Raw genomic sequence first — 25,215 nt, 5'->3', positions numbered from 1 at the left:
GTGCTTGGGGGGGGGGGGTCACTTTATGGCAACAAACATGGCCAATCAAGGGTGAGATGGTTAAAGGTCAGAGCCTCTTCACACACAGTAGGGGGGTAAGTCAAGTCTAACTGCAGCTCACGCATGGAAGCATGTACGTGATGGTTCCTCTCAAGGAACATCTTCTTCAAAAGGTCTCTACAACGTCCTCCTACGCATTTCAACCGAACTCTTGAGCGTTTGTGGGTGTCGATACGTGACATTCCTTACATACTGTCGATTATATTTATTTCTTAGCCCTTTAGCGTTCAAACGGAACAAATGTTAGCAATTGTTTCGGTTTGACTACGAGCAAACCATCTGATGAGCCATCAAATGGTTCTTCCTGATGCTCGCCTCCTATGAGACCTACACACACACACACAATTTGTAAAAGACAACTGCCATTAATACGCTGTTGGATCAGAAGGACTTCAAAGCCCTGTCTCGTCTTCAAAGGCGTGAGGAGGAGATGCTTTGAGTTGCAACAGCCACGGGGGATGAGACATCTTCAAGTGCTCTCTGAGACCCACATCCAGATGTGGTTCACGCCGTCACGTGTACGCACAGGCCTTGTGGAGCGGAGGACAGGACATGGCTGTTTCCAAATCATGCCCAGACCTCTGGTGAAGTCAAAAACCTAGTCCTCTAAATAACACTGAGTGGTAGCTTATTGGTACAGCAGTGGATAAACCATGCAATGAATTACTGGCAAATAATTCTGTATAGCGCTGTCATGATCATACACAGATGCAGGTGTTCATTTATGTGCAAGTGTGTGTTCATGCCTGTGTTTACTTATGTTCATGTGTGTGTGTGTACTGTATAATGTTCATGTATGTAAGTGTGTGTGTACATTCGTGTGTGTGTGTGTGTATACATTTGTGTGTGTTTATGTGTGTGTACACGTTCATGTGTGTGTGTGTGTGTATACGTTCGTGTGTGTGTGTGTATATACGTTCGTGTGTGTGTGTGTATACGTTCGTGTGTGTGTGTGTGTATACGTTCGTGTGTGTGTGTGTATACGTTCGTGTGTGTGTGTGTATACGTTCGTGTGTGTGTGTATACGTTCGTGTGTGTGTGTGTATACGTTCGTGTGTGTGTGTATACGTTCGTGTGTGTGTGTATACGTTCGTGTGTGTGTGTATACGTTCGTGTGTGTGTGTATACGTTCGTGTGTGTGTGTATACGTTCGTGTGTGTGTATACGTTCGTGTGTGTGTGTGTATACGTTCGTGTGTGTGTGTATACGTTCGTGTGTGTGTATACGTTCATGTGTGTGTTCATGTGTGTGTGTGTGTGTATACATTACTGTGTGTGTGTGTATACATGCGCGCGTGTGTGTGTGTGTTCATGTGTGTGTGTGTGTGTGTTCATGTGTGTGTGTGTGTGTGTGTGTGTGTGTGTGTGTGTGTGTGTGTGTGTGTGTGTGTGTGTGTGTGTGTGTGTGTGTGTGTGTGTGTGTTCATGTGTGTGTGTGTGTGTGTGTGTTCATGTGTGTGTGTGTGTGTGTTCATGTGTGTGTGTGTGTGTGTGTGTGTGTGTGTGTATACGTTCCTGTGTGTGTGTGTTCGTGTGTGTGTGTGTGTATACATTTGTTTGTGTGTGTGTGTTCATGTGTGTGTGTGTATACATGTGTGTATACATTAGTGTGTGTGTGTGTGTACGTTCCTGTGTGTGTGTATACGTTCATGTGTGTGTGTGTATACGTTCATGTGTGTGTGTGTATACGTTCATGTGTGTGTGTATACGTTCATGTGTGTGTGTGTGTGTGTATACGTTCATGTGTGTGTGTAATCACGCTCACCACCAGGGACTTGGCCAGGATGTTCTCAATGAGCTTGAAGTCATTGCGTTGCAGCTGCTTGCTCTTGGAACTCGTGCCCTCCATCTCCTCGTCGGCATAGAAACGGAAGAACTGCGATTCGTCTTTGAACTCGCTCTTCTCCAGGACTGTGAGAAAGAAAGGGAAAAGAAAAGAGAGAAGTGGTGAGCTGAAGAGAAATGTGGGTCACAGCAGCTTCAAGTAAAGTCTGCTTCTGAAAAGGAATGGCAACCTATTCCCTATGTAGTGCTGGTCAAAAGTAGGGCTATATATTATTATATATATATATATATATATAAATAATACACCCGTAGCCACATATTACCACTGGTCAAAAGTAGGGCTGTATATTATATATATATATATATATATATAAATAAATAATACACCCTTAGTCACTTACTTGGACATTCATTCACCGTCAAGTGACTAGCTGCTAATTCAACACAGGTTGGGGTGAAATACTTGTTTAAAAGTTGCAGTGTGTGTGTGTGTTATATAATTTCCTAGGATATACCAAGGAAATGCCAGTTGAAACATTACCGTCAATTCCTTCACTCAGGTAACCCAACCCCACTGTCATTCATCAGAAAGGGACAGTGTGTGTGTGTGTGTGTGTGTGTGTGTGTGTGTGTGTGTGTGTGTTACTCAAAAAAGAACAGTCGGCTTTAAATGTCTGTCTGTGTTTTCATAGCCATGTTGGAAGTACACTCTGTTCCTGTCTGATCCTGTCCGTCTCAATCTTTCCATGAAAACAGCTTCCCCAGTTGTTCCATGACTAGACAGTGCACTGTGCACTTGGACTCTGATGCCATGTTATTGTATCGAGCCAACAGTGGTCGATGGTGGCTGTGACAGGTGTCAGTCCGTCTACCTGTCTGTCTCTCTGTCAGAGTGAAGGGTTGTAAAGAACAGTGGTATCTGGGGTAAAGGTACACAGATGTATGGGAGACCATCTGGTAGGCCAAGCGGAACAAAATCAGTCAAACGGATCTGTGCTGCACACACACACAGTCTGGCACTATGCCAAAACAATTAAGCCTAGGGGGCATTTCCGATCGGTCAGACGGTGAATCCTTTGAATACCACCTATTCAAGTCATCAAGAAACTCCCAATACACACACATACCCAATCCACAGAGAGAGACACACGTACACTACCACTGATGCTAAATTGGTGTCCCATTGAAATTGGTGACTGTTGTTATGAGTGTGAATTAAATTGGGGAAGTGAATACCACAGGAAAGCTCTGAATAGTGTCTGTTACTTATAGCGGTGTTCCCCTGCTATTACATAAAGCAGACAATGTTGACGTTGGTCTGCAGCCTTTCACTGTATGAAGCTTTGCAGGGCACTTGCGACCCGCCTAAGATTAAATATTTAGGAGAAACGCTGCGTTGCTTGATGTACAGTACTGAGAGCGAGAGACGGGAGAGAAAGGAGAATGATACAGGGCCTGAGAGCATGTGCACGAGAGAAATAGAGGGAGAGAGAGAGGGGACGAAAGGAAAAGGGACAGAGAAAGTGCTTACGAGGAAGTGGGTGAAAGAGAGAGGTTAAGAGAAAGAATACAGACATACTGACTAAGCTGGGGCATGTGAAGGGATAGCTGAGGTGAGAAGAGACATGCTATGCACTCAGCAGGAAGAGAAGAGACGTGTGAACTTGAAAAGGAGAACTAGCCAGCAGATGGCATCGGGAGGTGTGTGTATATTAGATCATTCGTAAAAATCCAAATAACTTCACAGATCTTCATTAGAAAGGATTTAAACACTGTTTCCCATGCTTGTTCAATTAACCATAAACAATTAATGTTACATGCACCTGTGGAACGGTCGTTAAGATACTAACAGCTTACAGACGGTAGGCAATTAAGGTCATAGTTATGAAAACTAAGGACACTAAAGAGGCCTTTCTACTGACTCTGAAAAACACAAAAATAAAAATATCTAGGGTCCCTGCTCATCTGCGTGAACGTGCCTTAGGCATGCTGCAAGGAGGCATGAGGACTGCAGATGTGGCCAGGGCAATAAATTGCAATGTGAGACACTGTGAGACACTGAGACAGCGCTACAGTGAGACAGGATGGACAGCTGATCGTCCTCGCAGTGGCAGACCACGTGTAACAACACCTGCACAGGATCGGTACATGCGAACATCACACCTGCGGGACAGATACAGGATGGCAACAGCAACTGCAAGAGTTATACCAGGAACGCACAATTCCTCCATCTGTGCTCAGACTGTAAGCAACAGGCTGAGAGAGGCTGGACTGAGGGCTTGTAGGCCTGTTGTAAGGCAGGTCCTCACCAGACATCACCGGCAACAACTTCACCTATGGGCACAAACCCACCGTCGCTGAACCAGACAGGACTGGCAAAAAGTGCTCTTCACTGACGGGTCGTGGTTTTGTCTCACCAGGGGTGATGGTCGGATTCGCGCTTATCGTTAAATGAATGAGCGTTACACCGATGCCTGTACTCTGGAGCGGGATGGATTTGGAGGTGGAGAGTCCGTCATGGTCTGGGGCGGTGTGTCACAGCATCATCAGACTGAGCTTGTCGTCATTGCAGGCAATCTCAACGCTGTGCGTTACAGGGAAAACATCCTCCTCCCTCATGTGGTACCCTTCCTGCAGGCTCATCCTGACATGACCCTCCAGCATGACAATGCCACCAGCCATACTGCTCGTTCTGTGTGTTCTTTCCTGCAAGACAGGAATGTCAGTGTTCTGCCATGGCCAGCGAAGAGCCCGGATCTCAATCCCATTGAGCACATCTGGGACCTGTTGGATCGGAGGGTGAGGGCTAGGGCCATTCCCTTCAGAAATGTCTGGGAACTTGCAGGTGCCTTGGTGGAAGAGTGGGGTAACATCTCACAGCAAGAACTGGCAAATCTGGTGCAATCCATGAGGAGGATATGCACTGCAGTACTTAATGCAGTTGGTGGCCACACCCGACTGTTACTTTTGATTGACCCCCCCTTTGTTCAGAGACACATTATTCCATTTCTGTTAGTCACATGTCTGTGGAACTTGTTCAGTTTATGTCTCAGTTGTTGAATCTTGTATACGTTCATACAAATATTTACACGTTAAGTTTGCTGAAAATAAACGCAGTTGACAGTGAGAGGACGTTTCTGATTTCGCTGAGTTTATAAGTGTGCGTAGTACGTATAGTAGATTGTGCTGGTTCGAGGGCGTTCTAAGTTCACAAGGATATAGCTAGCAAGCTATGGAAAATCTAGCCTAGTTCAATCAGAATGAGCCCTGCACTCACTATTGTTTCACTGGTGAGCAGAACATTCAGTCTGGTTTAACCAGGCTAAGGAAGACCTTTAAGAGTGTTCCGTGGTTCAATTCTGCGATCCAGACTGCAAACGTGGGAATGCCAAGGAACACTGCAAATACTGTTGATGTTGACAACAGAGTGTGGTCTGATTGTGGTTTATTGTCATTGGACTTGACTCCATTGAATGGATGTGGGAAAACCTTCTACAGTCGTGGCCAAAAGTTTTGAGAATGACACAAATATTAATTTCAACAAAGTTTGCTGCTTCAGTGTCTTTAGATATTTTTGTCAGATGTTACTATGAAATACTGAAGTATAATTACAAGAACTTCATAAGTGTCAAAGGCTTTTATTCACAATTACATGAAGTTCATGCAAAGAGTTAATATTTGCAGTGCTGACCCATCTTTTTCAAGACCTCTGCAATCCGCCCTGGCATGCTGTCAATTAACTTCTGGGCCACATCCTGACTGATGGCAGCCTATTCTTGCATAATCAATGCTTGGAGTTTGTCAGAATTTGTGGGTTTTCGTTTGTCCACCCGCCTCTTGAGGATTGACCACAAGTTCTCAATGGGATTAAGGGCTGGGGAGTTTCCTGGCCATGGACCCAAAATATCAATGTTTTGTTCCCCGAGCCACTTAGTTATCACTTTTGCCTTATGGCAAGGTGCTCCATCATGCTGGAAAAGGCATTGTCTGTCAACAAACTGTTCCTGGATGGTTGGGAGAAGTTGCTCTCGGAGGATGTGTTGGTACCATTCTTTATTCATGGCTGTGTTCTTAGGCAAAATTGTGAGTGAGCCCACTCCCTTGGCTGAGAAGCAACCCCACACATGAATGGTCTCAGGATGCTTTACTGTTGGCATGACACAGGACTGATGGTAGCGCTCACCTTGTCTTCTCCGGACAAGCTTTTTTCCGGATGCCCCAAACAATCGAAAAGGGGATTTATCAGAGAAAATTACTTTACCCCAGTCCTCAGCAGTCCAATCCCTGTACCTTTTGCAGAATATCAGTCTGTCCCCGAAGTTTTTCCTGGAGAGAAGTGGCTTCTTTGCTGCCCTTCTTGACACCAGGCCATCCTCCAAAAGGCTTCGCCTCACTGTGCGTGCAGATGCACTCACACCTGCCTGCTGCCATTCCTGAGCAAGCTCTGTACTGGTGGTGCCCCGATCCCGCAGCTGAATCAACTTTAGGAGACGGTCCTGGCGCTTGCTGGATTTTATTGGGCACCCTGAAGCCTTCTTCCCAACAATTGAACCGCTCTCCTTGAAATTCTTGATGATCTGATAAATGGTTGATTTAGGTGCAATCTTACTGGCAGCAATATGTGCCTGTGTAGCTCTTTTTGTGCAAAGCAATGATGACGGCACGTGTTTCCTTGCAGGTAACCATGATTGACAGAGGAAGAACAATGATTCCAAGCGCCACCCTCCTTTTGAAGCTTCCAGTCTGTTATGTGAACTCAATCCGCATGACAGAGTGATCTCCAGCCTAGTCCTCGTCACCACTCACACCTGTGTTAACGAGAGAATCACTGACATGATGTCAGCTGGTCCTTTTGTGGCAGGGCTGAAATGCAGTGGACATGTTTTTTGGGGATTCAGTTCATTTGCATGGCAAAGAGGGACTTTGCAATTAATTGCAATTCATCTGATCACTCTTCATAACATTCTGGAGTATATGCAAATTACCATCATACAAACTGTGGCAACAGACTTTGTGAAAATTAATATTTCTGTCATTCTCAAAACTTTTGGCCATGACTGTACATGTACTGACTGACTGTCATAAATTGGGCAAGTCCTAACTTCCATTTTGGTTGAAGTTTCACTTCATCAATGCATGATTAAGTGAGAATTTGACATAAGTGGAAGTTAGGGTTCGTCCCAAAGTGAATAGGAACACCTTTCAAGTGGCAGTTACAATATGACACAGTTAGTCAAAATATCATGCAATATCGAGTGTTACTGGTTTATAAGAAAGCCACCGTACAGGAATGACAACTGACACCTACTGTATAAGGAATGAAATGGTTCATGTTGAATGTTATGTTTTGATTATAACATAAATAATAACCAAATCTAATAACAAGGAGTATTATTATGTACTCTGGTGAAAATCGTGATCAGAGAAACACTTGAACCCAAGCAGCAGAAACTTCATGCAAAAGTGGTAAAAAAAGGACTAGTTTTGCAGACCCAATTTTCCCTTGTGGTTGTAAAAGCATTGTAGCATGGTGTGTGTGTATGTACAATATATCACTCAGTGATGTGTAACATGTGTTGTCATAAATGAATTCTATGAAATGATGTTACGGTCCCCGACCATCGGCTCAGGGGAATATAAGCCTGATGAAAAATGTTACGCAATATCCCTGATGTACTGTATGTCATTCAGTCACGTAATATGTGACGTGTGTGTGCTGCACTGACCATGGTGCATGAAGCCATTGTTGCACAGTCCAACCCCCAATGTCACCGCATCCTCACGTGTGGAACAGTCACCCTGGGAAACAGAATGGAGGTACAAATCAATGCATGTCACCTGCTTAGACTTGTTGTTTTCACCTCTTAGACACAGTGGGGAGCGCTGCTGGGGCCCCCACTCCAGTGTGTGTGTTGCGTGTGCTCCTGTGTGTGTACACTGTACCTGTGACAGAAGCCAGTCAACCAGTTTGCTGGCAGGCACCACAGACTTGAAGGTTTTTAAATGGTAGTCTCTGTCCCTGCAAGGGAGAATGAGACAGAGGGAATAAGGATATGGTTTCAAAGCAAAATGCATCAAAAACACATTCAAGCAAGCAGGTGCACACAAACACGTTTCCCAGAACATTAAAGATGTTATTAAATGACATGAAGAAAATGACATTATGCCTTATAGAAACAGTTTTTTGTTTTTTTTCATGTGTAAAATAACTTTATTAACTCAAATAGGAATAACTTGCACCACCACCATTTTCTATTCAGAGACATCAAAAAATACATAATATAAAACAGTTATGATTTCCGCATCAAAGCCTATACAATTACAGGTTTGGAAATCTAGTTCACCCTGAGGTGGGGGTTGGATTTTAGCAGAAGTCCCTAAGCAAACTGACTTCATGTAACAGCACATTGTCTTTACCCATTTTCCTCACATTTGAAAATGCTGTGAGCCATTTGGATAGCAACATAACTAAATATTCACGAGTCAAGACATCCAGACAGAGCGCAATTCAAACTATTACCAACATGTAGAAAGGGATCTGAGCGATCATGGAGTACAGGCCTACATATGCTATGGCAGAAAAACAAGAAACATCTTCAAAAATACATTTGCTTTGTTTTCCTTCGAGCAATTAAATAAGGCATATTCTGTATTATTTGTGTCTGTTAACAATGTTATGGCAATGATAAAAATAAATAAAATCTGTCACATATAAAACCAAAATACCCTTTAAAATTAAAGCTTAAGATATGTGCAGAAGCTTTAAAAATGTTCAAGAAATTGTAAACTTCCTAGAGTATGAATCTAGAAAGTCAGATCGACATGTCGAATTGCATGCTGCCAGCTATCATCATTTGTGCTTTTTGTCTTTCATATGTTGTCATTCATTTCTCTCATTTGGTCCTTCCTTTCCCCATAAAGATAGTACACTGTACAAAACATTAGGAACATCTGCTCTTTCCACGACAGACTGACCAGGTGAATCCAGGTGAAAGCTATGACCCCTTATTGATATCACTTGTTAAATCCACTTCAATCAGTATAGATGAAGGAGAGGATATAGGTTAAAGAAGGATTTTTAAGCCTTGCGGCAGTTAAGACATAGATTGTGTAGAAGGATTTTTAAGCCTTGCGGCAGTTGAGACATAGATTGTGTAGAAGGATTTTGGAACCTCTAACCCTGGCACTTTGACTGTTAAACTCAAAGGGTACACTATCAATGGCTGCCAGTCCTGACTTGAATGAGAACTGCCATCTGTGTATTATATTTCTATGGTTGGTTGCGGCGGTCAGTTTGCCTTTCACAAATTTCAAAATACAAATGGCAAGAAAAGCGTAGGACTACTAGAAGACTAACCGGTCTGAGGAAGCCCCCCAAGCAAATCTCAACTTTTGAGCAATTCTGAGCAAACAGCACTGTTTTTCCAAAGTAGCTTATCTTGAGATATTGGCACGAGCTAGTGTTACTGGAAGGTAACACTGTAGCCTATACTATACACTCAGTTATAGTTTATTATGTACACCACCCAGTTCACAAAAATGGTTCTCTGTTCTTGCCATAATATGGACTTGGTCTTTTACCAAATAGGGCTATCCTCTGTATACCACCCCTACCTTGTCACAACACAATCGATTGGCTAAATTCCACTATTTAACTTTTAACAAGGCACACCTATTGGTTGAGAGAATGCCAAGAGTGTGCAAAGCTGTCATCAAAGGCAAAGGGTGGCAACTTTAAAGAATTGAAAATACAAAATAAGTTTTGATTTGTTTAACACTTTTTTTAAGTTACGACATGATTTCATTGTGTTATTAGTTTTGAGGTCTTCACTATTATTATACAATGTAGAAAATAGTAAAAATAAAGAAAAACCCTTGAATGAGTAGGTGTGTCCAAACTTTTGACTGGTACTGTAGGTGTACAGAAGGAGGCTAATTCGTAATTTTTTTCTATCAGAAGTTATTTGATAAAGATATATATTATATTGTTTGATTATAGGAGTAACTCTGGTAGGCCTAAAACACTCTTCCTCACCTTCACAAAAGTTTCTAAACTTTATTAGGGTAATATCAAAAGTAAGTCAAGCCGTTGTTTACAGGGAAAATACAAGCAGGATTCTATGTCACGGCAAACACAACATTACAGTTGGAACCTAATTTGACCAAATAAAATTGCTCAACAAAATGAAACAAAACTCTGGTTTAAACTTTCACCCCCAAAAAATGTTACAGGCTATATTGCAGTAATTACCAAGAAAGCAATTACCAATGACATTTATTTTACAAAAGGCCTACTTATAACACATCTTAAAATACATACGGAGCACACAATTAAATTTAGCCAACAGAATGAATAATAAATACAAAAAAATACAATTAAATTGCATCCTCCCTGAATAGCAAGATGCACAGTAGCCTGAATTTGGCCTTTTGTGTGGTCCCAAAAAATATTCTGCTAATGTCGATCATGTAAATGACCAGAATTGCATGAGATAGGATTTATTTACGTTTATAAAAGGCAAATAAATCCTAAAGAAGTGTCTGCTCATCTGAATTCCACTACGCAAATGTGATTATAGATGCATGCAATGCTTTATTATAAAGGGGATTCCAGCACCCCCAACTCAAAACATATTTTCGCGGCTATGACCTCAGCTCTTTCTACTGTCTCTGATCTCCCAGTGCTGAGTCTTTCAACTGCTCAACTACTGTTAAGGCTTGAGTGACTGACGGTCTGTCTTATTGTCCACAGTACTGCACACACACAGCTTTTGTTTTCACTTGTCTGCACAGAGACCATTCAACTAGCAGAGGAGGCTGTTGTAATGCCATTAAATCAGTAGGAGAGGGGCAGCCAGGGAGACCTCTGATCAGATCACCACAGTGCCACAGCCAGAACTCTTACGCTGTACTGTGAGAGACACACATTAAACGGCTCCATGAATGGAAGTGGTGACGAGATCAGCGTCAATATTGCAGATGATTTTTGGTTCTATCAAACTAATTGTTTTCATAAGTTCACATTTCTTCAACCCTACATCCCCTCCCCTGAAACTAACTGACAACAATACATCTTCTACTGTTACTTACAGCTACTTTCCCTCACGTATACAGTACACTAAGTATAATGGAGGCTGAGAGATTTGATGCCTTCATATTTAATAGTTTTAATAATTCATAGTTTTAACCCTCCAAACTCGTTCGTTATACAAATATGCCCGTTTAACTTTAACTGGTTAAAAAGGATTCTCCTGGAGTGGGAAGAGCCATTAATAAATATGTAAACTGCAATATCACTAGAGAATTAAAATCAGTGCAACTTTCCACTAGATGGACAATCGTTTTCCTCTCCATGGTTTCAAGATCCTATCTAATTTTGCTACGTTTTCAATCAAAGTTAATAGTTGCAAGATCGATAAACTTTTCCTGGATATGTACACCGAGCCCATCAACTTCACCGTCCACCCATTTAAATCGGGAGACCACATAGAAATGTGTACCCTTCAGAAACTCAATCTGTAATATATATTTGAAGTCGGAAGTTTACATGCACCTTAGCCAAATACAATTAAACTCAGCTTTTCACAATTCCTGACATTTAATCCTAGTAAAAATTCCCTGTCTTCGGTCAGTTAGGATCACCACTTTATTTTAAGAATGTGAAATGTCAGAATAATAGTAGTTATTTATTTCAGCTTTTATTTCTTTCATCACATTCCCAGTGGGTCAGAAGTTTACATACACTCAATTAGTATTTGGTAGTATTGCCTTAAAATTGTTTAACTTGGGTCAAACGTTTCAGGTAGCCTTCCACAAGCTTCCCACAATAAGTTGGGTGAATTTTGGCCCATTCCTCCTGACACAGCTGGTGTAACTGAGTCAGGTTTGTTAGGCCTCCTTGCTCGCACACGCTTTTTCAGTTCTGCCCACAAATTTTCTATAGGATTGAGGTCAGGGCTTTGTGATGGCCACTCCAATACCTTGACTGTGTTGTCCTTAAGCCATTTTGCCACAACTTTGGAAGTATGCTTGGGGTCATTGTCCATTTGGAAGACCCATTTGCGACCAAGCTTTAACTTCCTGACTGATGTTTTGAGATGTTGCTTCAATATATCCATATAATTTCCCTGCCTCATGATGCCATCTGTTTTGTGAAGTGCACCAGTCCCTCCTGCAACAAAGCACCCCCACAACATGATGCTGCCACCCCCGCGCTTCACAGTTGGGCTGGTGTTCTTCGGCTTGCAAGTCTCCCCCTTTTTCCTTCAACCATAACGATGGCCATTATGACCAAACAGTTTTTGTTTCATCAGACCAGAGGACATTTCTCCAAAAAATACCATCTTTGTCCCCATGTGCAGTTGCAAACCGTAGTCTGGCTTTTTTATGGCAGCTTTTGAGCAGTGGATTCGACCTTGCTGAGCGGTCTTTCAGGTTATGTCGATATAGGACTCGTTTTACTGTGGATATAGATACTTTTGTACCTGTTTCCTCCAGCATCTTCACAAGGTCCTTTGCTGTTGTTCTGGGATTGATTTGCACTTTTCGCACCAAAGTAAGTTCATCTCTAGGAGACAGAACGCGTCTCCTTCCTGAGCGGTATGACGGCTGCGTAGTCCCATGGTGTTTATATTTGCGTATTATTGTTCGTACAGATGAACATGGTACCTTCAGGTGTTTGGAAATTGCTCACAAGGATGAAACAGACTTCTGGAGGTCTACAAAAAAAATTCTGAGGTCTGATATCTTTTGATTTTCCCATGATTTCAAGCAAAGAGGCACTGAGTTTGAAGGTAGGGCTTAAAATACATCCACAGGTATACCTCCAGCTTCTAAAGCCATGACATAATTTTCTGGAATTTTCCAAGCTGTTTAAAGGCACAGTCAACTTAGTGTATGTAAACTTCTGACCCACTGGAATTGTGATACAGTGAATTATAAGTGAAATCATTTGTCTGAAAACGGTCCCGTGTGGCTCAGTTGGTAGAGCATGGCGCTTGCAACGCCAGGGTTGTGGGTTCATTCCCCACGGGGGGACCAGGATGAATATGTATGAACTTTCCAATTTGTAAGTCGCTCTGGATAAGAGCGTCTGCTAAATGACTTAAATGTAAATGTAAATGTAAAACAATTGTTGGAAAAATGTATTGTATCATGCACAAAGTAGATTTCCTAACCGACTTGCCAAAACTATAGTTTGTTGAGAAGAAATTTGTGGAGTGGTTGAAAAACGAGTTTTAATGACTCCAACCTAAGTGTATGTAAACTTCGGACTTCAACTGTAGTAGTACACTTATCATAGTTGGGTTTTAGTCCAGAGAAACTAGAGAATTTGTCCAGTTGCCCAATAAGGCCCTTCAAGTTTGAAGATTTAGGACTCAAATGAAAACTTGAATCATCGGTGTTCATTGATACTTTTCTATGTACTCCATACATTTTTTGGCCCTTACAATTATATAGCATTAGATTTTTATAATTATCAGTTCAACGGCCATAATAAATATGGCAACCTTGTTTTACACCTCTTGACAATTCAAAGTTCTCCGAGAACTTACGTTTGTTATTTATTTTACATGACTTTTACCCATTTTATGAGAGATAATCCAAAATTGCAAAAAATCCAGGCACTTAAAGATTCTAGACGTACTGTATCGAAGGCTTTCTCTGAGAAGTAACCTTTATTTTGACATAGGGTTGTTTTACATGACTTTTACCCATCTTATGAGAGATTCTCCAAAGTTGGAAAAATCCAGGCACATTAAGATTCTAGACATACCGTATCAAAGGATTCTCAAAATCTACTATAAAAATGATTCCTGGTTTCCTTGTATTTTCGTAGTTTTCAATTATTTCTAGTAGTTGTCTAATGTCTCCAGTATATCTTCCCTTTAAGAATCGCGTCTGATTGTTATGAATAATGTCCGGTAATGTCCAATGCATACAGCACCTGTTGTGTTCTTGACACAGAAGTGTTGTGTGAAAACTCAGTCAGTGGGTGTACTACCAGTGACATTTCTTTCGAGTTGGTGTGAACTTCTAGGGAATGGCTACCTGAATTGCATAGATAGTAAAAGTTACACGGATTTAGGGTCAGGTATTTCTTCATCCCCCTAAAGGTTAAGATTAGGATTTGGGGTAGAGAAATAAAGATAGCTTTTTGTCACATATATCTGTAGTTAGTGGTAACTCCTACCATCTAAACTAGGCTCTTCTTGTAGAGGAAGCAGATAAGCGAATCAGGAAGCTCTGAAAATAAATTGGATGGTTGGGTCACGTGAACGGCGGAACGTTTGGAGAACGTTGTCATTGGGTTTGCCTGTGAATCGCAACGTGGCGTATATGCACAGGGTGTATCTTTACTGCCCTACTGTATGAATGATGACACGTTGACCCAAGTGGGATATTAAATGAGAGTGAGGTGCTCACAGGTACTATAATGACTATACAGCTACATGGTCCTGTTCAGTCGGTCACACTGTTGCAAAATGTTTTGCAATGGAAAACAAAAATCGGTGTCCTTAATTAAAACCTTGTACCTTGCACGACCCAGTTAACGATAGCCATTCAGAACTGGCAGACTGGTAATCACAAAACTACATTGCAAATACCAAACGCGTCCAACAGTGTTCGTAAATACCAAACGGGTCCATCAGTGTTACATAATGTGAGCGTGGCAGGCCGACATATTTTTATCAGTGTGATTTTTTTCCAAACCCCTGATGTTTTGTCTGAGATGACAGGACGCCCTGACGACAACAATCAGCGCCCCAGCGCATAAGGGAAAGGCGGTGACACTGTGTGTGTCTTGATTTGCTTGACGTCCTTTCTCCAATTTTGGTGCTACTGGTGAAGGTGATTTGTGGGGTAAAATGAAGATTGATGGAGTGCTGTGTTTGTCAAGGGAGGTGGGACGGGAGTGTAAATGAGTGCGTGGGTTGGGTGTGCGTGCTTATTATGTACTTCAACAAAAATAATGTTAAATCAATTTGTCTGACTCAGCAAGGCCGACGTTTAGGTTTGCTTACACGCGACAGCCGCCCTCTCAGAACTGTCTACGAAACTTCAAACGGGCAACTCCAAGCTGAATGCTGACACATTCACCCACAGCAGCAGAGCAGAACGAGATGGTGACGGTTGCCAGATTAGGCGCGGGGAGGGAAAGGTGTGAATGGCAGCAGCACTCATGTTTGTTCAGTCATTCATAGATGGCGGTGTGGGCTGAATGTGAATCCTGTATGAATATGCATACGCATGCACCTGGACAGGGGGGGAGGAGGAGAAAGAGGGGGAGGAGGAGGGATACCTACTTGACAACAGGGGTGAACAGGCTGTGCAGGCGACAGTAGAGCCTCACACCCTACGGGAAGAAGAGAGAGAACGAGTTTTGATTCACTGTATCCTCAACGGGAAAGCCTCAAACTCAGGGGCAATTCCACAATAAAGGAGTAGGTGTGTCCAAACTTTTGACTGGTACTGTAAGTCTAATGTTTTCTTAGTCTCCCATTGACGTCATTGCATGACTATGTGACCATTTTACTTAAGAGGCAGTTAGGATGAACCCAGAGATAGCAAAAGCAGAAGTAGTTCTGTAGTATGTGGGCTAGAGACACCTGCCGGAAGTTGACTTCTTAAAAAGGGTCAATCTGCAATTAGTACATACATTTTTGGACTTTTAAATTAATGATATACAGCCATTGATTCTTGAATAATATAACTTATGAATGCCTAAAACTTAGTTCAACTATCTTATCATCTTAACCCAACATAAGTGTTTCACACCATTGTTAGTAAATAATGCAATAGTAAACAAACGCTGTTTAGCTTCAAAACATGGTTTTGGATAAAACTACCATTTTGATCTCAAGTGCATCCATAGCTTGATCTATACATTTGAGAGTGGTTACATTTCTCTAGCCCCATCCCTTAGTTGTTTCCCCTATTAAGTGGCGGGATGACAGCTTTGTTGTTTTTCTAATTGCAGATTTCCCCTTCGAAGTGATAGTTCACACCAAAGAAATGTGAGTCAGATATGTTCAGACATCAAAAGTATCACTAAGCTCTGATCTCTTGCCCTCCTCAAGTCCTACATCCCAGAACGACTTTGCAGATTTCTCTACGTCTATGGCTATTGCTGCTAAGTGCACTATTGCCGTTTTTCATTTGATATTTCAACAGGGTTGGAGTCAATTTCATTTAAAATGAGATAATTCAGGATTCCACATTTTTCTCATAGGATTTGAAGTAGAATTGAAGTGGAATTGACCCCCAACCCTCATATATACTTTCTGAAGGCACTGTATTCACAACCCTTGACTTTTTCCACATTTTGTTGTGTTACAGACTGAATTTAAAATGGATTAAATTGAGATGTTTTTGTCGCTGGCCTACACACAATACCCCATAATGTCAAAGTGGAAATATGTTAAGACATTTCATTAACAATGAAAAGCTGAAATATCTAGAGTCAATAAGTATATAACCACTTCGTTATGGCAAGCCTAAATAAGTTCAGAAGTCAAAATGTGCTTAACAAGTCACATAAGTTACATGGACTCACTCTGTGTGCAATAATAGTGTTTAACATGATTTTTGAATGACTACCTCATCTCTGTACCCCACACAATATCTGTAAGGTTCCTCAGTCGAGCAGTGAATTTCAATTCAACCACAAAGACCAGGGAGGTTTTCCAATGCCTTGTAAAGAAGTGCACCTATTGGTAGATGGGTAAAAAACAAAAAACAAACACTGAATATCCCTTTGAGCATGGTGAAGTTAATTACAGTTGGGAAGTTGTATTAATGCATCTAGTCACTACAGAGATACAGGCGTTCTTCCTAACTCAGTTGCTGGAGAGGAAGAAAACGATTCAGGGATTTCACCATGAGGAGGCCAATGGTGACTAAAACAGTTGCTCAAAGTTTATTGGCTGTGATTGGGGAAAACTGAGGATAGATCAATAACATTGAAGTTACTACACCATATTAACCTAATTGACAGAGTGAAAAGAAGGCACTTATATTTCAAAACATGCATCCTGTTTAAAACAAGGCACTAAAGTAATACTGCAAAAAAAAATGTGGCAAAGCAATTAAATTTGTCCCAAATAGAAAGTGCAAATCCAATACAACAGACTGTCCATATTTTCAAGCATAGTAGTGGCTGCACCATGTTATGGATATGCTTGTAATCGTTAAGGACTGGGGAGTTTTTCAGGATAAAAAAAGAAACAGAATAGAGCTAAGCACAGGCAAAATCCTAGCGGAAAACCTGGTTCAATCTACTTTCCACCAGACACTGGGAGATAAATTCACCTTTCAGCAGGACAATAACTTAAAACACGAGGTCAAATATACACTGGAGTTGCTTACCAAGAAGACGGTGAATGTTCCTGAGTGGCCGAGTTACAGTTTTGACTTAAATCTACTTGAAAATGTATAGCAAGACCTAAAAATAGTTGTCTCGCAATGATCAACAACCAATTTGACAGCGCTTTAAGAATTTAGAAAAGAATAACGGGCAAAAGACTCACAGCTGTAATCACTCAGTGCTGTGAATACTTATTTATGTAAATTTGATATTTATGTATTTCATTTTCAATACATTTGCAAAAATGTCTAAAATCATGTTTTCACTGTCATTATGGGGTATTGTGTGTAGATGGGTGACACAAAATATTTATGAATCCATTTTGAATTCTGTCTGCAATAAGAAAATGTGGAATAAGTCAAGGAGTACGAATACTTTTGAAGGCACTGTAGATAGATACTGTACCTTTGACATAATGTCCTCCATCTCGCTCCTGGCCTTATATGTGCCGTCGTCGTAGCGGAAACGGTACAACACCTGCTCATTCTTGAACTGGTGCTTGTCGGACACTGAAATATCAAGAAAGAAATAATGAAAGGAAGAAAGTGAGAGGGAGAGATGTCAACAACTGATTGGTGTAATAGTTAAACATTCATCACTATCACACTTAATTTAACCAGTAGGGTTGCTGTTGAGTATAGATAAACACTTACAGAACATCCATTGTGCCAGTGCAAGGGGAGACCCGTTGAGTCCAAAGGGGAAAACACAGGGGGAAATTGGTGTACGGTTTTGAGATGCTGTGACTCGACACACACAGAGCTACCAATGACCAAAACGTGTGTCTCTCGCTCTCCTGCCTTCTTTCCCCGCCACCCTCTGCTGTCACGCTGAATCTCAGTCACCATTACCTGTCCCCCATCGCCTCCCCCCTTAAGGTCAGTGCCTAATGGGTGACAGCCCTGTCCCCCGGAGGCCAAAGCCATCACCGTCAGTGGCCTCCGCTATCCAACAACCCCCCTAATCCAGTCATTGTTGTCTGTGGGCCTACTGAGCCACCGTAGGCGGTGTCAGAAATATGCAGGGGTCGCTCGGTTTCAGAGTGAGACGGCTTTCAAAGTTCAAGTCCGTTATCGCCTTAGACGCAGTGATTCTCTGTCAGCGCCATTCATACATTATTTATCTGCGTATACATGTGTCTATTATTTTCTGTTTTCGATGCATAAATTGGGTGATTCTCACAGAATCTTGGTTTCAAAGATTTCAAACATGAAAGCTTTAAAAAGACTTGCATCAACAAATTTCCATGACTGATCTCTCATTACCGCAACACCTTCCGAAATCTACAACCTAATATTTTTGATATTGCATTGAAACCTGACATATTTTCATAATGATGTGGCAAACCTGAAAGAACATAACCTATAGATTCTGCACATGCATTTCAAAGCAAATTACTGTTTTTCCATTCATTAAATGAACATTAAATGAACACCTGTTGCGGTAATGACACAGGTTTCGCAAATGAGGTTGATGATTTCGGTAATGCTAGTAAGTATACTAAGACTGAGGTATGGTTAAAAACATAACATTTAATGTTGAAAATAAATGAGATAATATTGGCACAATCATGGATTCAAGTTCAATCAATTTCATTTTGCAGCGCTTCAAAAGTACATGACATACATAGGCTAAAAACAGAGAACACATAAAAACAACACATACAAAAACAGAACAGTGCTGAATAAAGAGAGTTTTGGCATCTGGTATGCTGGTACCATAGGACACAATTCTATCAGCCAGGTTTTTCAGGGTGCCGCCCACTCCATCAGAAGCACCCTTTCCATGGGACGCCTCCGTGAAATTCCATGTTACATGCTTAAATCCTCGCACGAACGGCACTGTTGAGGCTTGGGTAAAGTTGGTTCTATTCCAATATTGAGATGTGGGCCCATCTGAGATGAAGTGGATGTTCCTGGCATTTGATGCTCCTCTCGTATGCTCCTCAGTACTGGGTCAAGGTGAGCCCATGTGGCTGTGGCGTCGTGCTGAAGACAGGCTGACAGTGATGTAAATGACTCCACCCTGCCCCCACCGAGATAGATAACTCCAGTATGGAGGGTTACCTGCTGGTTGCCACCTCCAAAGTGAGTTTCTTTTATTTCCCTGGTGTATTTACAAGCGTAGTTCTCACTGTAGTCTATGTGAACCATTACATCATTCTGGGTCAGGGTCTCGATCTCCTCAGTCTTTTCAAACTGGTGCTTGATGTTATCAATTTGTCTGGAGAAGTTTGAGAGGTGGTCCTGTTTGTGGTCCACCAGCTTTTCAATGGAGGTATGCCTCTTCTCAAGAAGCCCATTCCTCACTTCCTTATTTTCAGTGGACCCATCTTTGCATTTCTTTGTTATTGGTACAGATTTAGTGACCCACTCCTCCCATACGATGATATTTCCTTTCGTTGAAGGATCCAGTGTTGTGTGAAATGTCTAATGCTTGAAATTGCTGCATGTCCTGTACATGTCATCGTCACTACACACACTGGCCTGTACAGTGTCCCTTGGGGTCATAGCAACATCATCTCCAAGCTGGTGCAGCTTCTTTCTCTTCAAGCCAAAGTTTACATATGTTTTGCAAGCACATGTTTCTCTGTCTGACTCTTCGCTGACCAATCCAAAATGGCTTAAGTTTAAAGAATTGAGCCTTGGAAAGGTTGTGCCTTGGATTCTCCGACAGAAATCTTCTATGAAGATTTGCCATTCGTTAAAGCTCTCTTACAGAATATCTGGCTCTTTTTCCAGATTTCCCATTTATTACAGTGGAGACTTCATCTTGATGAAGGAAGTGGCTAACAAGTGTGTGTGCGCATTAGTCTTCTCTGGCTGTTATTGGGTAATGTTCTCTGATGACCACTCTTTGTAGTTTTCTTCTGGACCGCTCTGCCTTCCATGTTGACAATTATCTGCTTCCTCTTGGCCATCATCTCAAGTCTTTTCAGTCTTTTCTTCAAGGTTGACCAGCTCTTTGGTTCTCTCCAGAAGCTTCTCTTCTAAACATTGCAACTTTGACCTTGATAGTGTTTTCTTTCTTCGGTTCCTCTTTTTGGGTAATTCCTTTGGGGTAGATGTCTTCATTGGTCCTGGTGTCTGTAGAGATGTCGCTCTTCTTTTAGGAGTTGAGTTGATGGCAGGGACATTTACCTGCTGAGGTGAATGTTCTCTCTTGGGGAGGCTGTGTCTTCTTGAAGAACTTAATTTGCTTCTTGAACATATTGAAGTGTATCATCTTCCTCGCTTGATGGTGTTATGTCTAATACAGCTTCTAGCTGTTTCTTTCTTCTGTAATACCTTTGAGTTTTCCCACCACTGTTTTGTCTCCTTTTCATGTTGCTTCTTTGTTAGATCTCGAGTTCTCTTGATTTTACAATTTTACTTTTTATACCTGGAAATGGAAAGGAAGCATGACATGAAATGAGCATGTCTCAAAACATGGGAAAAATCTTACTGTTAGTACACGTCATCCTATAGTAGAGACTGAATGGCTTACTGACTGTGTGTGGACATCCTATTGTACAAACTACATGGCTTACTGACTGTGTGCGGACATCCTATTGTAGAGACTGAATGGCTTACTGATTGTGCGTGTGTGCGCGTGTGCACAGTGTAGACTTCCTAACACTGTAGGGTATTGACTTCCTATAGACACTGTATGAGGGCATAGGCTTCTTAATGACTATATATATGCAAATGACTCTTGCTGTAACCTCTCCAACCCCTAACCTCTCCAACCCCTGACCTCTCTCTCTCCTTCCTTCTGTACTCTTCCAGCAGTTCTGGGTTGGTGTAAACCTTTTCTCTGAATTTTGTCAGCCTTCGCTAAAGCTTCCTTATTGTCACTTGCTGACTGTCTGCAATTAAAACAGGACATAAAGCAAAATATCAACAGTTAGTAAATAATATTTAAATTAATAGTTCATAATATATATTTAAAAATATAGTCTGTATGATTAAATTCTCATTACCGAAACAGAAGTTCTCTCTACCGCAACTGGCCTTAAATTGCAGCGGTGAGAATGGTGTTGCGGAGGATGACGAACCTTAGCATGCTTTGCTAACAATAGAGAAGCCATGACGACACATTTGTACTCATTGTACATAAGACATTAATGAAGTATATTTTCATAGAACATTTTAAATCTAACATTTTTCTAAATGTGGAAAACTACCTGTAATGATAATCAATACTGTCGTGTACGCAGTCTGACAAAGAGAATGTTTAACTTTTAACTGGAGAAATATAAAGAGATCTGCTTACCTGGTAGCCATCTTGAAGGTACTAGCAGATGTGTTGCTTCATTCAAAATCAAACTTTATTTTAAATTCTCTCTGCGTATGTGTGTGTAAACAGTCCTTCAAAAATGTTGTGGGGGATGAGAACTTCAGTCACGGACACTTTTCCTAAATGTTTCCATTATTATTATACATGAAAATTCAGTTAATAATTTTTCTGTAATTTGAAAACATCTAGTAGAACATCCATTTATTTATTTTTAAAATATTTTTATTTTAGTCTGTTTAAATTACAACATAACATACATTCAGACAGAGCTGGATGTGTCGCGGTAATGAGAATTTCAGCAGAAAATTCATTCCTATGTTGAAATTACTCTTTGTGCAAGGTAGAGAACACTATCTTTATTATGATATTTTGTTATATTACTAAATTACATGTTTTATATTTAAAATCATTATTGCCATGGTATTTTAAATGGTTTAAGAATGTATATAGAAAGACAGTAGGAGGAAGAGCAAGAGACAAAAGACCAAGAGACAGGGAGAAAGAGTGCGAGAAAAAGAGAACCAGAGAAAGAGAGCAAGAGACAGATACAGAAACGGAGAGAGGGAGAAAGAGAGCAAGAGACAGATACAGAAACGGAGAGAGGGAGAAAGAGAGCAAGAGACAGATACAGAAACAGAGAGAGGGAGAAAGAGAGCAAGAGACAGATACAGAAACGGAGAGAGGGAGAAAGAGAGCAAGAGACAGATACAGAAACGGAGAGAGGGAGAAAGAGAGCAAGAGACAGATACAGAAACAGAGAGAGGGAGAAAGCCAGAAATAATGACAGGAAGATATGAAGGACAGAGACTGTTCTCTCACCGTGGTGGATGATGCCGTTCTCCAGCAAAGCTTGACCCAGGTTGACCCCCTCATCTGGCTTGCTGATCTCTCCACTATCTATCAGCCATGACACAAACTCACTGTGGGGAAACAGACAATAATATATATATATAGAGCGAAATAAAATATAAATGCAACATTTAAAGTTTTGGTCCCATGTTTTATGAGCTGAAATAAAAGATCCCATATATTTTCCATGCGCACAAAAAGCTAATTTGTCTCAAATTGTATATTTTCCAAGATAATCCATCTACCTGACAGGTGTGGCATATCAAGAAGCTGATTAAACAGCATGATCATTACACAGGTGCACCTTTTTCTGGGAACAATAAAAGTCCACTCTAAAATGTACACAACAATGCCACAGATGTCTCAAGTATTGATGGAGCGTACAATTGCATTGCTGACTGCAGGAATGTTGGCAGATACATTTATATTACATTCTCTACCATAAGCCGCCGCCAACATCATTTTAGAGAATTTGGCAGTATATCCAACCGGCCTCACAACCACAGACCACATGTATGGTGTCGTGTGGGCGAGCGGTTTGCTGATGTCAACGTTGTGAACAGAGTTCCCACGGTGGCAGTGAAGTTATGTTTGGGCAGGCATAAGCTACGGACAACGAACACAATTGCATTTTATAGATGGCAATTTGAATGCACAGAAATATCGTGTCGAGATCCTGAGGCCAATTGTGAGGTCAATTTGTTTTTAAAGGTATCGGAGAACAACAGATGCATATCTGTATTCCCAGTCATGTGAAACCCATAGATTAGGACCTAATTTATTTATTTCAATTGACTAATTTCCTCATATGAACTGTAACTCAGTAAACAATTTTAAAAATTGTTGCATGTTGCGTTTATATTTTTGTTCAGTAGATAGATTGAAAATCTTTTAAATGGAATATGATATCTATTGAAAGTGGGTGCATACTTTCTTTGTGAACAGTATGTGGCCCCAGCAGGAAACAAAACCGAGCCACACAGGTCTAAAGTTTTTGGTTAAAAAAATACTAAAATCACAAGTAATTCAGCAAAAAAATTGCAGAATTTAGGAAATCTGTTCACCGAGTACTCCCACAAACAAAAGAGATGTGATTGTGTCTTAATGTTGCCAAAATCCATCTCACGCCATCTTCTCCCACATTGGGCTTCCTCTCATCACCATATTTGGTAGTGGGTGGAAATGCCAACTGGATGCTTCAGATTTATGCATCCGGTGAAACAGCTCATTGTTCTATCTGTGACGTAGCTATCAAAACGGTGTCATTCGTCACTATGGGGCCGATGGGTTCTTGCGACAATGGCCGTGCATATTGGGTAGCCGGTGCTAATTGGGTAGCCACACAAGCTAGCTAGCCTTTTAGCTTCCCACATCGCCATGCGAAATAAATCGGATTTAAAATGAAATTATATGCCCTGGCAAATATTGTTATACTTGCCGGTGTAACATAATATATTATCCCTGTTTGACATGCTGCTTCAATGTATTCACTCCCTTATCAGCTAAAAATAGAAAGTCATTTTTAGTCACGAAATAAAAGCACATGGCTATCTGTTTTTACCTTTCCAAATAAGGTTATTTCTAAACAAAATCATTTTGGGAGGATTCTAATAAAAAGGCTACAATGTTGTTTGGTTTATTGTTTGAACAGTCGCTGAGATTATAATATTTGGTTATCAATGCAAAATAGGCTCTTTGTTTAATGCCAAGCTAAACCAAGACAGCAATCTTGAATATAAAGTGATTTTGAAGTAGAATAAATTCCCACATCACCATGTGAAATAATCCGATTTATAATGAAATAATACGCCCTGGCAAATATTCTTATACTTGCCGGTGTAACCTACAACATTATCATAATTTGATATGCTGTTTCAAAGTATTCACTCCCATATCAGCTAAAAATAGAATGTCATCATGTTTTGGTCACAGAGAAAAAGCACATCTCTGGCAGCTGTTTTTACCAATAGCCTGGAATCAATAGTTATTACTTTTAAAACAAAATACATTTTTTGGGGATTCTAATAAGGCTACAATGTTGTTTGGTTTACTGTTTGAACATATGCTGAGATTATATTTATTTATCAATGCAAAATAGGTTACGTTGATGCATGGCCTATATATCAGATCAAAGAACCAAGCGGGCTTCATTGCCTACACCTCGCAGCCCCCATGGCTACGCAAGGAATGATACGGTGCATGACAATCTTCATGTGGCACGGGAATACGTAGAATGTCGGAGTGCACCCTTTTGTGACGAAAAACGACATTGTGCTACGCTCTGTAGGGTCCGTCTCCGTAGGGTATAAATAGCCCTTTAAAGTCCTTTGTAACATAAGCTCTCCCAAAGCTACTTCTGCCTTCTCTCCCCTCCCTTTCACTCCTCTCCCTCGTCATCCCCTAACCCACATTTCCTACCACTTTCTATCTTTCTCCCCTCCCACCAGCCTTAAACCCCATCTTTCTCCATCCATCTCTTTCATTACTCGCTCCAAAAAGTGCCAATTCATGGCTTGTGTGGTGCCATTCATACAGAAGCTTTCTCACATAAATACAGATTCTCTCCTCAAAGTGTATTCTCCCTCTTCTGACACCGAGTGTTGGACACATGTTTGGAGAAGAGAAAATTACATTTCCCTCTGCTCAATCTTCCACGCCACTGAGCAAAATCAATTCCCCGGAGAACGAGGAACAGTGAATGTGAGTGTGTGTCTGATTGTGTGAATGTGTGTTTGAGAGAGCATTCCTGCGAAAGCAGGTTAAATGTGTGATTCCTATGTGTATGTTCATGAAAAAAGGTGTATGTGGGTCATTCCACCAAAATAAAATAAAAAACGTTTGATTTCAACAACAAAAAAACATTATAATAAAGAGCAC

At 41.1% G+C, this 25,215-nt stretch overlaps 1 protein-coding gene across 1 annotated transcript in view; it reads right to left on the bottom strand.

The window, feature by feature from the left end:
- prex1 (phosphatidylinositol-3,4,5-trisphosphate-dependent Rac exchange factor 1) overlaps nucleotides 1-25,215 on the bottom strand; it is a 112,260-nt gene that overhangs the window by 34,000 nt on the left and 53,045 nt on the right. The window contains exons 11-16 of the mRNA XM_071371612.1: nucleotides 22,309-22,409; nucleotides 17,617-17,720; nucleotides 15,152-15,201; nucleotides 7,788-7,863; nucleotides 7,571-7,643; nucleotides 1,825-1,970 (exon numbers count right to left, since the gene is read on the bottom strand). Of these exons, the coding sequence (XP_071227713.1) occupies nucleotides 1,825-1,970; nucleotides 7,571-7,643; nucleotides 7,788-7,863; nucleotides 15,152-15,201; nucleotides 17,617-17,720; nucleotides 22,309-22,409 (550 nt within the window). The remainder of the gene's footprint in view (nucleotides 1-1,824; nucleotides 1,971-7,570; nucleotides 7,644-7,787; nucleotides 7,864-15,151; nucleotides 15,202-17,616; nucleotides 17,721-22,308; nucleotides 22,410-25,215) is intronic.

The sequence above is a fragment of the Salvelinus alpinus genome, chromosome 28 (genome assembly GCF_045679555.1).
Source record: "Salvelinus alpinus chromosome 28, SLU_Salpinus.1, whole genome shotgun sequence".
NCBI classification, from domain to species: domain Eukaryota; kingdom Metazoa; phylum Chordata; class Actinopteri; order Salmoniformes; family Salmonidae; genus Salvelinus; species Salvelinus alpinus.
Note: the sequence above shows the minus strand (reverse complement) of the source record. Positions and strands in the feature narration are given on the sequence as shown.